Source organism: Pleurodeles waltl, chromosome 7, assembly GCF_031143425.1.
Source record: "Pleurodeles waltl isolate 20211129_DDA chromosome 7, aPleWal1.hap1.20221129, whole genome shotgun sequence".
Classification (NCBI taxonomy): Eukaryota; Metazoa; Chordata; class Amphibia; order Caudata; family Salamandridae; genus Pleurodeles; species Pleurodeles waltl.
This window is the reverse complement of record NC_090446.1, coordinates 740,508,603-740,525,188: the sequence shown is the minus strand read 5'-3', so window position 1 is coordinate 740,525,188 and position 16,586 is coordinate 740,508,603. Positions and strand designations below refer to the sequence as shown.

The following is a 16,586-nucleotide window of genomic DNA, read 5'->3' as shown; positions in this document are numbered from 1 at the left end:
TTCCTTGTTTCCTTTTTCCCTTCCCTGCCCGCATGTTCACAGCCTACAACTTATAAAATATGATCCCACTATGAGGTCATGATGATATCTATGTGGTACCAGCCTACATGACGAATGATGTGAAGGATAATGATCACACGTAGGTATAGTTACCTCTTTGGGGCACTGTTGGACAGGTACCGGTGCTCCGGATGTGAAAGAGAGACTTAGTCTCTCATTGATTCTGCTTTATGAACAGGGTATTTTAAACAATTATGAGCACATCTCCTAATCTATTTTAAGTCAATTTCCTGCCCATATGCAGTACTAGCTGCTCCCCACAGTGCGAGTATGTATTTGCTTCTTCCTTCTGCAGTGTATGATTATAAGGGCCTTTTTCCCAGCCCCAGACCAGAGGTCTGTACCCCTATAATCTAGGGTAAGGACATTTAATAATGATAGTTGTAGTGTGTCTCACCACAGTTTGGGAATTACCACTTTAAGGACAAACTGACATAGATTAATAGAGATCTGCTAAAAAAACAGCATCTAGTATAATGAATTATAGGACGCATTTTGTGTTTGATTAGCACTACTAAAAGCACTTGTGTTTGCAGTGGATTGCAGTGTACTCCACCTCACATGTTCACCATCGAGTGTGTTTGTATGTTAGGTACGATGTATCCCCATTAATTTTCACGTTATCTTTCTCAAATAGGTGTGTAGATGACTTCTTCCCACTCAGGTAGGACTCAAGTGTGTGAATAACTTCACCAGAAGTAGAATAGGTGTCTACTGACTTCCGCTTGACTAGGGATCCATAGCCTTGAAGAATATCCCAGACTAGAATAGGCTCAGTGTGAGGGCAGAAACATGTTGGCTTTTTGAACAACGGGCTGAGTCATTATACTCAGGTTACCTTCGACATAGGTTTTTAACCATACCATCGGACACCATTATTAAAGGTAAAATATACTGATAGTCTGCTAGGTATTTTCAACAGATCTGGATCCCATTATTATCCAGCAAGCCTTATCTAGGAATTCCCTCTGGGGTAGTTCACCAAGAGGTTGAGTTCTCCCTGGTGGCACTGTCCTACAAGGGTGGATAGAGGTGGTCAACATTGAAGCATGACACGACCAAGTGTGTGAGACCACTTCTTCCACGAGGAGGAATTCCCCACCAGCTAATCAACACAACAGTGTCAAAAGGGCTATGAGTGGTGGCAGGGTCAAAATCAAAGTGATTGTGGCCATATGGAGTGAACTTGTCCCTCCACACCTCTTTTGCGTATAGTATTTTTATGTTGGGAGGGCGTATGGAGGATTTACCTCTCATCTCTCTCGTTGTGTAACGTGACTTCGTCCTTTCACCACGTATAATCAGTACTGACTTGTACTGAGTACCTGCACTACTTTAATTTGAAAGGTAGAGTATTCTCTGCAGTGCAACAACGCGTTTAATGGGAGAGTACTGGCACTTCCCGGGGGCAAGCTGGCACTGTGAAAAATTAGTACCAGTTCCTCAATATTAGCATTTAAAGCACCGGGTATAATACATAGGTTCTTAGAATGGTCTAATTATTAACAAGTGGAGTGACCATGACGAGGCTCAACGAAGCATCTGAAATTATCGCGGGCTATTAACTGTGTAGATCTATGGACCATTAATGTGTGGGATTCTCCGCTACTTCACTCTTGTAGCGGTGCTCTAGACATCTTGTAATGCCCCATAAACGTATTATTCTGTTTGTAATCCTATTGGGTTTCGGGTAGTGCTTTGTAGTGGGAATACACTCTAACCACCACTGCACTGCTAATAGGCATTCATGTAAAACTCTCGATCACGCCTGCACGGTTTACGCTTCAGGCTAACCGAATTGTGACTATGAAGATTCAGCCCTTCGGATCCTTATTTTTAAGCGTTTATCTTTAGCTGTTATTTTACTACCATGTGCTTTTCACTTGTGTGGAAGTATATGTCATAGATCTTCAAATCATACATAAATTGTGTATTAGTTCATTGTTGTATTACACGATTATTTGTTTGACTGACGGTTATTTTTGCTTATTGAGATGTATGCTTTTGAGAAGAAAATCCCCAAAACAAAGTCATTTGGGAGGATGATTGCGTCCACATTTCAAAAACACAGTACCTTCGTGCGTGACGTGCCATTCATGAATGCATGTCGAGCTCTTTTTTGATCAATCAGAGAACGTAGCGCCGGGCTCATGACCTTTTTCGAAGCACTAGTGTGAAAGAGCTCCCGTTCTCCATCAGCGGTTTCGCAGCATCACAGAGCCGGTGGATCTGGTTAATGCAGTTCGAGCCAATGCAGGCGCTCGGTCGCGTGCGCCTCCTGATGTGACAGGCAGGCAGCAGCAGATATTTGCACCTAAAGCGCCCAGTCTTTCGGCTGTCAGTCTCCAGCGACCTGCTACTGCAAGCTGCACGCCGCTTCTCAGGCTTGGGCTTACAGCACGTTTCAAAAGGAGCCGCTGCGGCTGGAATCGCGTTCAGTTCGTCCCTTTGGTCACAGCAGATGAGCTGCCCCAGAGCCGCTCAGCAGCCACTCGCTTCTAGTGCTTGAGCCAGTCATCGACACCTTCGAAGAGAGCGGCTGCTTCCCCTCTCAGTCTGCAGCAGCTTGCACGGTGTAGCAGTCCTACCCTCTGCCCGGGAGGGGGCACCCGATAGCACCATTCAGGAACCCTCAAAACCACATAGCTCCCAGCTTCTTCGTATCAGTGCATCGGAGTAAAATCTAAGAAAAACAACGGGCAAGACAAAGGAGTAGCGAATACTAGACCTGACAGGATCTGCCAAAAATGAAGGTATTGCTTATTTTATTAATCATTAAAAACGTATTTCTTATAAAGAGAAATGTGATGTTAGTATTTACAGCACGTTCTATTTTCCGTTGGCATTTCCCGTGTTTTACACATCTCCGGCAGGTGCAGGAATGGAAAGAAAACAGAGCATGCTGTGAGCGTAAACACTGTTTTCGGAAGTTGCTGTCTTCAGCACCCAGGTGTGCACGCGTTAAATGCCTCACCGGTGTGCATGGCGGATTTAAAAAAAGATATTCTTCTGTTAAGTGCCGAGTGCTTCAGCATCCTAGAGGTGCTTAAACGCGTTTTAGCATTCCTAAGTCTCTGAGGAGACTTCTACTTCTAGCAGAAACAGCCAGGCTTACGCCGTAATACACGAGTATTAGTTGTGATATTTTAATACAATTCCACATATTATATATTCTAAATTGAAAGTGCCAGCCTTGAAATATTTTCTTGATTTAAAAGCGTTAGAGTTCCACGTGTGTTTTCTGATACAGACGCCTCGCAGCTGTGATGCGAGTGTCTGGTTCATCCGGGTTTGTTTGTTTTCCCCAGGTGAATGTGGTGCTCGTGGTTTTCGCCCTGTGTTGCCTGCACGTGAGAGCCAGGCACCCGGAGATCATCGCCAGCACTAACAATAAAGGGCATTTCTTGGACAACGACAAATGGCTGAGCTCCGTTTCACAGTACGACAAAGACAAGTACTGGAACAAATTCCGGGATGTGAGTACCTGACTACCTGCACGTTTATTTCTGCCAGTTTCCTGTTCACATAGGAGTCACGCAGGGGTGCACGGTGTGCAGTCTGCAATCCAGTGGTTTACCGACACTTGATAGGCAGCACGCGCCTGGAGATACGTGTCCGCAGTGTGCCTCCTATTAGGACAATTAACGCACGTAAAGGAAAAGGCAACCAGGGAAGTTTAAAAGGACGTGGCCTTCGTGACCACTGGTTAGCTTTGAAATAAGTTTCTGTTTTTGTCATGATGGTTGCAAAAGCAGGAATCCACAATTGTTCACATTAATATCGTTAAGGGCCGAGCGTCAGTGATTTCAGTTCCAGAAATTGGGCACGGGTGCCATTTTTATTATTATTTTAATAAAACAAGCCTACAAGTCCCAGAATGCACAGAAAAAGCTTTGGCTGGAGCAGCAAGTTAGTCTTGGATGCAGAAAACTTGGCGTGTCCGAGAGCATAGAGGGGATGTCCCAAGGTTACTGGAGGGCCAGTGTCTTTCTTTGATGCTAGGGGCGTAGAAGGTGCTGGAGCACCCGTAGAAAAAAAGAGGACAATGCACATTAAAAGTTTTTTCAAACCTTCCTATTGTGTTTTGAAAGAAGTGCTTTAAAATGTCCTCAATGATGTTAGTGAGGAGATATTGTTGGCCAGAACGTCTATTCTAAAAACTGCTGCAGCACCCCTGAGGATCGGTTTGTCATTAGAGACACCATGTTTCAGGTTTACTATTCGTGCTTTACACTTTTTTAATGCGTGTTAATCCAGTTGGTTTAGTTGACTTGAATCAGGAACACAAGACCCTAGTGCAAGAGGTTGCTAAATGAAAGCCCGGAACTAGAAACTTGCGATCCCTATTCCAGTCATCTAGTATAATGGTAACTGGGTGGGTTCTCTGGTCTTAGGATGTACATTAAGGAGAGTATCCTATGATTCCATGTCACTAGTGATACCATGTTTCAGTCTTGGCTCTTCCTTTTACAAATCATTGTAGTTATCTATGTTTTTCCAACTGATTCGGATGAAATGAACCAACACTAGAACTCCTAGCATGCATTGGAGTTTTTCAAGATAAGCCCCGGGCGCGAAACTGGTGACTAAAGCTAACATTAGTCTACATAGGTTGAAAAAAATATTCTGTAAACTGCTGAAACTGAGCTTCAAAGAAACAGATGAATACAGGCCGCACAGACAGTTATAAAGTGAACAGAGATGCCATTCTGATGCATAAACAGTGTCTGCTATTGTAAATCAGTGATGAAATTCACACTTTTAGTTTATGCATACCTCATTGCAAACTAACAGAATGAAGAGCAAACCTCTGCAAACCCTGAAGGACGGTTGCCACCTGGCTCCACATTATGACACCATGTTTGTAGTCTTCGGCACTCAAGGCACTAATCATTATCACACTTCTCTGACTGGCAGCATAGATCCTTGATGTGTGGATTGTCAGCTGTGCTGTTTCTTGTGAGACAGTGGACAATGTGATGACACTCGGGCTGTCATTATACTGGTTCGCAGCCAAGAGGTGGTGTCAGTGGTGGTCCTTGACAGTATCTCTCTGGCTATTGACTCTCGCTGCTGTGTCAATGCCCTACTTTTACTTGACTTGTCAGCGGCATTTGACACTGTTTATTAAGGGGTCTTGATCTCTTGCTGCACAGAGTCTGTGTGACTGGCCAGCCAGATGACAATTCTTTTTTCATGATTTTTGTCTGGCTGTGCTCAGAAAGTGACAGTACGATGGATTCATGTCTAATGCATTAGCCATGGCCAGTAGGGTCCTCTCAGGATTGGAATGGTGACACTACCTACTAAACGTCTTATGTTAAACCTTCAGTTTTCGTATTCCATGGCTTCTATTTCTATAAGCAAGCTGACAAACCTCTGATTCTACTTAATGTGAGCATCCTATATTAGCTGACAACCACTTTACAATGTTATATGCTGAAAGATCAGGATGAAATGTGAGAGATCTGGATTAAACTACACGTTGATAAAACTTAGGGTTTGGTGATGGGTGACAGCATAGACCTCTAGGCGGCCTCTCTCTGGCCCTCCAGTCTAGGGTCATGCTCAATCTCTCCTCTGTGGAGTGAAACTTGATTCTGATCTCCAGCTTTTCGTTCGAGGCTCGACAATTTACACACCCTGCACTATCCATCTTTTAGCTTTAGACTGAGCCATCTGACTGTATTATAATTGATACAGTCACACCTACATCACTGCTAAGCAGTTTATCTGGGAATCTACCAAACGTTTCATCAACATTGGAGGCCTGCAACATTAGAATACTTGATGTAATAATGCCTTTGGCCTAATCACTGGGTTTATCTCTGTTTCTGCAAGAGCCATTTGCCTTCTAATGCCTACTTGCTGAAAAAATCTGCAGATTCATGAATCACCAAACATTGGCAAAGCAATAATTCTGGCCTTGGCAAGCTGGTTATATTTTTTAATGCTCTCATTGCAAGGACATGTCCCAAGTATAAAAAGTAAACATGCCACCACCTAAATATGGCCAACTTATGCTTGCAATGAAAATGTAACATTTAAAAAACATTCACCGATGTGGCTCCATTATGAGTAATGTTTCTAAATACATCTTTCAGTTGTACCATGCATTTTCTTGTTGTTATTTGCAAGGGAGACAAGAATAAATGCCAACTAACTAAGCTGTCAAATGGCAGACTGCTACAATATTGCAATGCCTTTTAAACCGTTTATAAGAAAAACTTAAAAAAAGGGCTTGGAAATAAATCACCACCTTGCGGAGCGTCCAAAGTGCAGGCAAAATAAATAGCTGGCAAGTTATACAAAACTATTACAATAAAACAAATACAGTTTGAATCACACCACCTTTCTCACTGAAGACTAAAGGAGATATATTTAGGCTGATGGAAACAATGTGCACATGATTTCTGTAGTGACTCAAAGTAAAGGGAGCCCGTGGGAAAAGTGGGCCGATCCACTGCTCCATGCTGTATGCTATGATGGGCGGAAGCAAAAATGTGAATGACCATTTAACAGCCCACTGACCAGGAGCCCCTTTGTGTGTATAATATGTATGACATTTTTTGAAAAACAAGAAGTTGCCATACCTCTTCTTAGCTCATGCCTTATGCATGAAACATACTCCCTCTAAACATCAGAAATATCTAATCTCCTATATTTCTGGGAAACAACTCAAAACTCATTTGTGTACTATCTAATGCAGTGCCCATCATTACGTTTATCCATCCATATTTAGTATAATAAAACATAACGTGTGTTGGGTGAATGAATTCAGTGGAGGCAACCCATGCCTACAACTCCCAGAAGACATGGGATTGTCTGATGAAAGTCAGGACTGTAATCATTGTGCACTGATGACATGGATCTAGGTGACAGCTCTAGTTATATTGCAGTGTGTTCTGTTTTCTATTTTATTTTTGAGGCTCATAATCTGGAAGAAAAGTCCGATTACTTGGGTCGATAGAAGGATAAACCTCCGGAGATGCTAAAGTCTTAAAATGTGACTGGAAGCTGTGCAAGCTGTTAACTGCTGCTTTCAGAAAGGATGTTATTACATTGTTAATGCTATGCTGCTTATGTGGAAGTCAGATTGTATCAGTGCTAAGGGCCTCCAGGTCTTTCCCTATTTATTCAATTGTAAATTGGATTCTGGGCCTTGTAGTTCCACTTTTAACATTTCAAGGCTGGGCTCAATAACTGCCAATCACATGTACCCTTTGCAAAGATAAATGTGTCACACAGCATGCGGCCAGTCAACGATTGTGTTGCCAAGATAATTGTGCACCCCGCCACATATTGGATGACTAAAATGCATCGTAGTTCGAGTTTGCGTGTTTGTGAAATGCTGATATCCTTCTGGCCAGCTCAAGTTTACGTATGTGATAAGTAAGAGAGTCCGCACTAACGTTACAGCCAGGGACGATAGCAGCGATATAAGCACCTCTGCAATGTATGTACGTCTCAGTTTGTTGTGGAAGTGCACAATCTCCATAACACGATTTTGGTTCAGGGTACAGCTATTTTATTTTCCAGCATGGAATGATGTTCACTCTGCACCTTTGTGTTCTCGTTGTTGGCATCCAGCAGCCGTTCGCTGTCGCCGACATGGCTGGCTTTTTACAAACATGTTCGGGCTCATATCTTTTTAGTTGTTTGCAGTGCTCCTAGTTTGCAGCGCATTTAGATGCACCTTCGCTGACCGGCAGAGAAGGACGCTGATTTGAACCCGTGACTCCAGCGGTCCGGCAGTGCCGGGGCACCTGGCTGTGCAGTGAGCGCAGGATGCAGCCAGGGTCAATAAAGGCAATCTGCGGTGGAGGCGCTCTCAGTAGCGTCTGCAGATCTGCTGCTGAGATTGCTTTGAGATGTGTGGGCAAACACGCTCGGCTGACCTTTGAGGGCTAATGAAAAGCTGCCTTAGAAGTCAAAGGGATGTGTGACTTCCATCAGAATGCATTCAAAACCACCAAGACAATGTTTATGCTAATTTGACAATGCGTATGCTGATTTGCTACGGCTGTGCAGCTGCTGTGGGAATGCAGCTGATAAGAAAGCTACAGCCTAGTGAGAACACATTGAAAAGTAGAAATCAGCGCGCATTGTGTGTAGAGGACACTGCCGGTTAAATATCCATGCAATTTACTGTTTTAAAATATGTCTTGCTCAAGAATGCGTTGGCTGGTTGGCAATTCGCTTTAGTGCATCATTATAGGTGTTGACGTAATGTGTGTCCCTTGATGGCCTGCTGGAGTTGTTCATTGATCGGAGCTTCCTTTCGATCAGATACTGAGGTGAATGTGAACCTATTGTTGGGGGCACTGCGGTTTTGTGGCAGCAGATGGTTACATTATGCGTCATGGTTAAATTATATGGCAAGTAAAAATCAATTTATGAGGCATAATATGGCACATTCTGTGTTAGTGTTACTTCACTGTTTTTTCGCTTTTACACGCATTAATACTGTCCGGGCCAAGTTCTAGCTCCTTAGAACCAGTGTAACACCTGAAAACACCAACCAGCAGCTGATAGGTACCACTTCACCTTTGCAAATGGTCTGCCACTGATCACCAACTGTGGTATTTTTATTTATTTTTTAATAACCTTTTGATCTGTTTGAACTTGTAACACATATTTTGTTGAAATCTGTAAATTTTCCTGTAGATGATAGATTGAGTGGGGTGTCCATCATTATGCGGAATGTGTAGCATTCACTAATTCCAGTGTCCCTTCCTATTTACCTTCGCTACATTGAGTGTGTCGAAAGATGGCATCTACCATTCTGCAACCCCTTCGTGGAGTTTTGTGGCAATTTATTTCTGGTGCCACACTTTATGTGTAAAATTTGACCTGCTTTTTTATAGAGTGTGAAATACCAATTATAGAACTCAAAAATTATTTGTGATATTTTGTTGTGCAGATCCATAGAATGTTGGCAACTCCTACGTCTCTGTTCATTCCACTTGTCGGCCGTTTATCTCGTATTTCAGCATGGGTTAGCAACATGGAAATGTTGGAGGATCGCAGAGTAATTTGTGTACCCCCAATATTTGCTAGAACACCCTTCAGGTTCTCACCCCAGTCATTCAACATTTTAAGTAGTGCGATGATGGCTGATGTAAGTGGGGGGACCACTCTGGTTGCCTGTACAGGCAGGAAGACCCCGCCTGGCCTTTCCCATTTATTTACAACCTCCTGGCCCAGAGGAAACATTCTGGATCAAACAATCAGTGACGCTGCCATCTGGGAACTAGACCTTCACACATAATTATATCCCTCCCCAAATAGATTCAAACATTTAGGAGGTTAGATGACGCACCAAGTCTTTCAGTCTCTGACTGGGCGGTGGATTGGGTTTGAGGTTCTACCTCTGTGATTGAGATCAGCTTGCACCTTCCTGAGCCACCAGGAGGGTAGTCACGAGTGGTCCAGGAAGGGTTGGTCTAGTCGCCAAATGCAGGTCACCCTCAGTCCTACACTCTGGCTTCTCACCTGCTGACCCCTCCGGCGAATAGTCAGTGTTGGACATCTCATTTGTGGGTTCCACAAACGTTGCTTTTCGAAACCAGGAGATGTTTTGCGTCACCCTCTCGCCCTCTTTTTTTTTTTTTTCCACCATCACCATGGAGCCGGCCACTCCGGTGACTGTCCATAACCCTGGCTCATATGGCGTGTGGAATTTCCAGCCAAATTTCTGGTCTTTTATGATCACCACTCTGTAGGCTCAGCAGAGTTGCACGCCAAGTTCTTCTCGCCTGGTCATTCATCCCCCTTCTTCTGGCCTGTGTTCGCTCCAGGAAGCATGGAGATGGCTGTCACCCAGGGTGAATAGAGATGTCTCGTCTCTGTCCCATGAGGGTTATGCGACCACATAGGGCGTCTCGTAGTACAGTGGGGTGTTCCTCCTGTATTCCCAGGGGAAATGGTGAAGGCTGATCTCAGGGTCATTAGCCTCAAAGGTGGAAATTCGAAGAACTTTGTTGAGCTTGCGCATAAAGCTCTCAACCTCACCATTGGCTTGAGGCCATTGCGGTGTGATTCACCAGTGTCGAATGTCCAGACCCCTCATTAGTTCTTTAGCCTCAGACCCTTGGAAAGGAGGCCCATTGTTGGTCATTATTTCGTCGGGGAGGCTGAACATGGCAAAGACCATCTCGAGGGTTGGACCGACATTACTGAAAGCTCTCAACTCGATAACTTCAACAATCGGATACTTGGAATATCCATCCACTAGAAACAGGATGATTCAGCCATCGAGGAAACTCCCCAAATCAAGGCTGACCCTTGACCATGGGGTGATGCATGGCTCTTCTGTGATGACTGGTGCAGGCACATTAGGGATGGTCATCAGATGGCAGGCAGGCATTGTCTCACACAGTCATCTTCCCCCAGCCTCAAGGCCAGGAAACCAAACTTTGTCTCTCATGCGGGTTTCATTTTTGCAATGCCTTGGTGTCCTCCATGAGCTAGCACGATCACTTGATGCTGCAGTTGTAAGGGGACTCGCCAAATGGGGTCCTCCTAGGATGAGCCCATCAGGGGTCGAGCTAAGTTTGTCCCGTACCCTCCATAACTTCATTAATCTGTCTTTCTCTACATCTGTCCAATCATTAGTATTTTGGAGAAAATTGTGCCAAGAGCCGTTTCCAGGCCTTGTTTCACTTGTAGCAGGACATCATCGTCTATGATGGCATCAGAAATTTCCCTCATATTTATTGTTTTGGGAGAACTATTTTGAGCAAGTGCTTGTACGTTTTCCAAAATGATGGTGGTTATGCTATCTAGTTTGCATATCCAAGGCCACATATAATATTTGGGGAAAGGAGGAATATTGTGATATCCAAATACACATTGTCCAATAGATACCTTCCTGGTGTATACACCCAACCACCACGGATGTGGTTGGCACACTGGAAAATCCACATACGGTTACAAATTCTACAAGAATACCAGGGCACACTGTAAAAGTCTAAAAGTTTCAAGACGTATAGGTATAATTCTGTAGTCAATTATTTACAAAGACAAGTTCTTCACAAAACACAAAGGTTCCAATATATGATTTACAGCAGATACGTGTTTTGCCATCAAGACTTCCTCAAAGCCTAATCCAAGATATATGTCCATATATGATATGGTTTCAAATTTCCAATCCAAGCCAGAAAATCCTACAGTGTACCCTTTAACATGTCACACAGTAGTGGAGATGATTTAAGGCGCTTAAGCCATGATAAGCATAATGCAAATGAGTCAAGTGACAATTCTGAGTAGAAAAATGCAAGCCCTCAAGTAATGTTTGATCTGATATAAAAGTCCAACGAGCATGTAAGGTCCAAGTAGATCTGGGTTGTGCCAAAAGAAACAAATTAGAGGATATGGCGGTCCCAGTAGGAGTTCATATTATAGAACAAAGTAGAGAACTGTGTAAGCTATCACCTGCATAAATAATACTAGCCATCAATGGCTTACATCCTATGGCCTCCAATATACATGTAAAGTTAAGAGCACAAACCGTGATAAGCTCACACCTCTGGTTATTCGAATGACCACTGAAACCACATTCAATATACATGTTCTTCGGTGGCTTCCTCCTCCCAGATGGTAACCTGAGATTGCTCCAATGGGTGATTTGACAGAAAGTCAGCGGGATTCCTGGCTCCAGGTTGGCATACAACTTCCATGCAATAGTGCTAGAATTGTATAGCCCACGGTTAGATTTGGGGAGGTGGGTGTGGCACAGTCCCCTTGATCAGCGGGATGAGTGGTTGCTGATCTGTGATTGCACTGAGTGGTCTTCCTTGTAGATACAAATGGAAATGTCAACATGCCTACTTTATGGCCAGTGCCTCCCCCTTGAACTGGGAATAGTGCTCTTTGGTTGGGTCAGGACCTTGCTAGCATATGCAAGTGGAGCCCACCTGCCCAGTTCAGCTTCCTGGATTAGGACAGCAACAAGGTCCATTGGGCTCGCATCAACCACAAGTTCAGTCTTATTAGTTGGGTTGAAGTATTGCATGGTGGTAATGCACAGTTCATTAATGTTTGAAATGCCCTTTCTTCCCAGCTACCCCACACCCAGGGAGCACTGGCTTTCTTAAGGGCTCAGATAGAGTGGCTAGCTTCGGAATCAATCTTCCACAATATGTTGTAATTTCCAGAAAAATCTGTACTTCGGTCACAGTTTGTGGGGCCAAGACTTGTCTAATGGCATTTGACTTCCGCGGGTCCACTTGAATGCCATTTTGATTGAACACACATCCAAAAAAGTCAATCAAGGTCTGAAGGAAAGAGCACTTGTCCTTGTGGAGGGTGATCTCATGCTCTGATAGCCGCTTGAGGGTGGCCTTTAGGTGTCAGTGGTATTCCTCAGTGGTGGCAGAATAGATCAGAATGTCATCACTGACATTCATGAAACCCAGGAGTCCGGACAGGGTCTGACGGATTGCATCGTTGAACACTTCGGTGGCTAATGATATGCCAAAACTCAGTCGTTTGTATCTTCAGTCCCAGGTGCATCAAGAAAGTGGTGATGTATCTATTCTCCTCTGATAAGTTTAGCTGGTGGTATTCAGCATTCAGGTCTAATTTGCAGAACCATTTTGAACCATTGAGGTCTGCAATTATGTCATCTATTGTGGGAGTAATGTGCCTCTCCCTTCTGATTGCCTTGTTAGTAAGCCGCATGTCAATGCAGAGCCTGATTTTCCCTTGCTGTTTCAGCTTTTCTGCTATTGCCATTGGCGATTCCCAGGAGGTGGGTCCTGACACCTTCTCTATGACCCCTTGGTCTTCAAGGTTGTTTAGCTTCTGTTCCACTAGTGGTCCAAGGTTAAATGGGATGCACTGGTGTTGCAACCAGCTTTACGGCCTTGTCAATGTGCAGCTGAATTGGAGGTGCTTTTAAACAGCCTAGTCCAGTAAACAGCTCCGGGAACTGTCCTAGCAGTTCGTCTATCCGGAATATCCTTATGCTTCTTGCAAACAACACCTTTCCCAACTCCTCTGCCAACTTGCTGCTGAGGAGGGTGTTCGCTTCCCTGTTGATTACATGAAAGGTGGTATGGATTTCTTTGTCCTCCGTCTGGACTCTTACTGTCATGCGCCCCTTCAGAGGCAGGGGTGTGTGGCTCCCGTGCGTAAATATCTTGGTATTTGATGGTGCCAATGTTGGGCGGGCTGGAGGCGCCGATATTGGTGTATGCCCATTACATTTACTGAGGATCCTGTGTCTATATGTCTGTGAGTGCTTTGACTCAAGACCCAGCTATCTCAACTTTGCACGTTGGTTGGGGTCACCTGTGTCTCTTCAGATCATTCATGAACGATATTAGGAATACTTCTTCTGGAGAGGGGTTTTGAGGTGTGTAATGCGGTGTCTGGTAGTGGGTACCTTGTGAGACCGGTGCATCCAACAGTTGCTTGATCGCCCTTGTGGGTGCATGCCTACCTCTTACGCCTCCCCTGAAGACAGTGGCGAAATGGTTAAGCTTCCCACACTTTGAACATGTCTTTCCTTGAACTAGACAGTCATTTGGGTTATGTTCTTCTCTCCCACATTAGTCACAACGTCCTCCTTGTTTAGCTGGGGTGTGCATTCTCATCCGCCTCCTTGTTTGCTACATCTGCATTGCGTCCACACGTTCCGTCTTGACCACCAAGGCCTTTTACGGTGTTGTGACATGGTCAGGTCCATCTCGGCAGCTGATAGATCATGAGAGCGTGCTATTATTAGTATTTCCTCAAGGCTATGTTGGGTTGCCTCAATTAAAGGTCTCTGAGTGTCTTGTTCATGCATCCTTGTATGATTTGTGCTCGTATCTCCTTCGATTGATCATCTTCTGTGCACATGCTTGCAAGCTCTCGGAGCCAGTTTAAATCATTCAAAGTCTGGGTTTAGTTGCGGATCAAAATGCGCATTTAGTGCCCTTACCTCCTCATCATTGGTGCCTGTGTTTGGGAGGTGTCTAAAGAGTTTATAAACTTCGTCCCCCCCCAAAAAAAAATGAAGGAGTAGGAATCTCTTGACTGCTCCATCCTGTTCACAGGTAGCCATGAAGAAGCTGTCTAGTCATCAGACTCATACTTTCTACCTGGGTGACGCTGTAGCTGGGTCAGCCAGATCACTGAATGACAGGAGTGCCCCCACTATGGTGTTTTGTGGTGGTGGGGGAGGGGCTGGCACTGGGTTATCTGCCATGGTGACAGCGCAAACTGTGTTTTATTTTAATATGCCTGGGTAAACACTCCTCTCACTGCAGTCCATGTCTGTCACTTGAGACACGCTGTGCAGTGTCCCAATCGTGTGTTTTGATGCTGGTGGGTGAGCATTCATTTATTTAGGATACGACTGCCATTCACTTGCTCCCACTTCACTGCCAATTGGTGTGATCACCACATGTGATAATGAGTCAGGAACAGCCTGATGTGTGAGCCACACGTATTTCCCCAAAAGCAGCCACTCAGTCTCTCACCACATGCCCGGTCCAGGATCCTCAAGGCTGTGTATGTGCGTAGATGCCACTTATGTTGACAAGTAGGAATATAGCACATGGGTGGCTCTCGCAGCAAACAGGAGCAAGCCCTGGGGACGTAAACAGTGGGACTTTACATCACTGTGAGCCAATCCACATTCGGCCCGATGAGTCCTGCATGCACCACACAAGTCCAGCAAGTCATGCCAAGAGGACGCACTCCCAGCACTGTCGGACCACGTTGACGCGAGGCCGATGCAGTCCGCGTCAGGCAATACTAGCGGGTGAACGCATGAGTGAAGCCCCCTCGTCAGCAGTGTAACTGGGGGTACCACTCACAGCCACCATGCGCCATAGCACTTAGAAATGAATGGATGACCACTCTGGTTGCCAGTATAGGAGGGAAGACCCCGTCTGACCTTTCCCATTTATTTATAACCTCCCAGCCCAGAAGAAAAAGTCTGGGTCAAACAAACCGTGACACTGCCACTTAGCAACTAGACCGGCACATATCATTACAGCTGAGACAATGCCAGATTACGAAATAGGCAAAGTAGGCACCAGCCTATGGATCCCACTGTTTTTAGGGGACCCGCGACAACAGATCAAAATAATATTGATTTGATCTTGAAAGAAAATTATAATCAAGCTTCTTAAATTGTTTCTAAAAAAATAGAAAAAAGTGAATCAACTCAAAGAAACGAAAACGTTACATTAAAAATTCTATAGAGAAAAGACTGTATTAATGTAATGTACCCATTAACAACTTAAATTACATAAACCATGAATATTAGATTCACATATGGGTTTTTCTCATAAAAGCTCATCTTCTATCAGCTGTCAGTTTGTAAAATAATTCGGTGCAAACTACATACATGTAATGTTTAGTTTTGTGTGATAAAATTGGTTTATTAAGATTGTTGATTGGTGAAATTAAACACGTATTAGGAGATCATTTGTGAGGGGGCCCCTGAAATTTCGACTGCCTGGAGCCCTCCACAGGGTTTAATCCGGCACTAAGACATTACAGAGGTGTTAGTGTGCTACAAGTTTGTAGCAATGGAGACAGGGAGTGGATGGTTCTCTTATTTCAAGTAAAGTGTTTTGAATTTCCTTTATGAGGATGATAGATGCAGATGCATTTGCTTATAGCTGGCTTGGAAACAAATGCTAAATTGAATTATGTGAGCTTTTTTGACTTTGATAACCAATTTCCTTGATGATTGGGTGGAAGTCGGGTTAGTGTGAAACAGTTCACAATTGATGTAACAGGATGTCAAAAGGGAACCAATGAACTGACTGATGCTATCGACTCTCGCACTTTAGGAAAATGTGAATTCAGAGGCTAAATAGATCTTATCTCAGAGCGATAGGGGTGATGGAAAACGGTTCTCGATATTAATGGAAAATATCTTAATGGGTATTCTTTCTTGATGGGCTGGTGCTGAGAGTCTTTGTGCTGTGTTTGCACCTATGGCCTGATAAGAATCGAACACTAGAATCAGCCAGTGGATGGGTACGAGCTAGCAATCCTCCCTGTATTACAAAACCTAAACCTTTGCTTGCCACTTATGATTTTCTATTTTACTCAGCGTGGCTTCCATACAATGTGTGAGTTCAAGGTCGTGATTTTGTCACGAATGACAAATGATCTACTGCTTCTAAAATTCAAGATCTTTTAGATATAGAGTGTATGTGAAAAATGTAATTAGTTCCTAACATATTTTAATAACTCCCCTATTCTGTCGCTGGCATACTTTTAAAGAACACTGTGATTTTTGGTAAAAGATTTGAGCCTATCTCCCAGCACTACCTACAACCCTGAAACCTCTTCTGGCTGGGGGCAATCGGACAATGACTGGTACAGGCATGTGAAGTTGTGAGATTCAAGAAAGAGTAGGATCCGGAGTCATGGAAGGGGGTATGTGGTGGGAACTGGAGTGAAGAGACCAGGGGGAGGAGCATTCTAGGCACCAGAGCCAGAATGATCTGATATAGACCTGTAAGTTAATTAAGGGTGCCTTCCGTGGGCTATAGGAGCTAGGAGAGAACACT

General features: G+C 44.2%; 1 protein-coding gene across 1 annotated transcript in view; it reads left to right on the top strand.

Moving 5' to 3' along the window:
- Positions 1-2,225: 2,225 nt before the first annotated feature.
- SPOCK1 (SPARC (osteonectin), cwcv and kazal like domains proteoglycan 1) overlaps positions 2,226-16,586 on the top strand; it is a 1,898,920-nt gene continuing 1,884,559 nt past the window's right edge. Inside the window, exons 1-2 of the mRNA XM_069199218.1 lie at positions 2,226-2,813; positions 3,369-3,536. Coding sequence (XP_069055319.1) covers positions 2,808-2,813; positions 3,369-3,536 — 174 coding nt within the window. The 5' untranslated portion in view covers positions 2,226-2,807. The remainder of the gene's footprint in view (positions 2,814-3,368; positions 3,537-16,586) is intronic.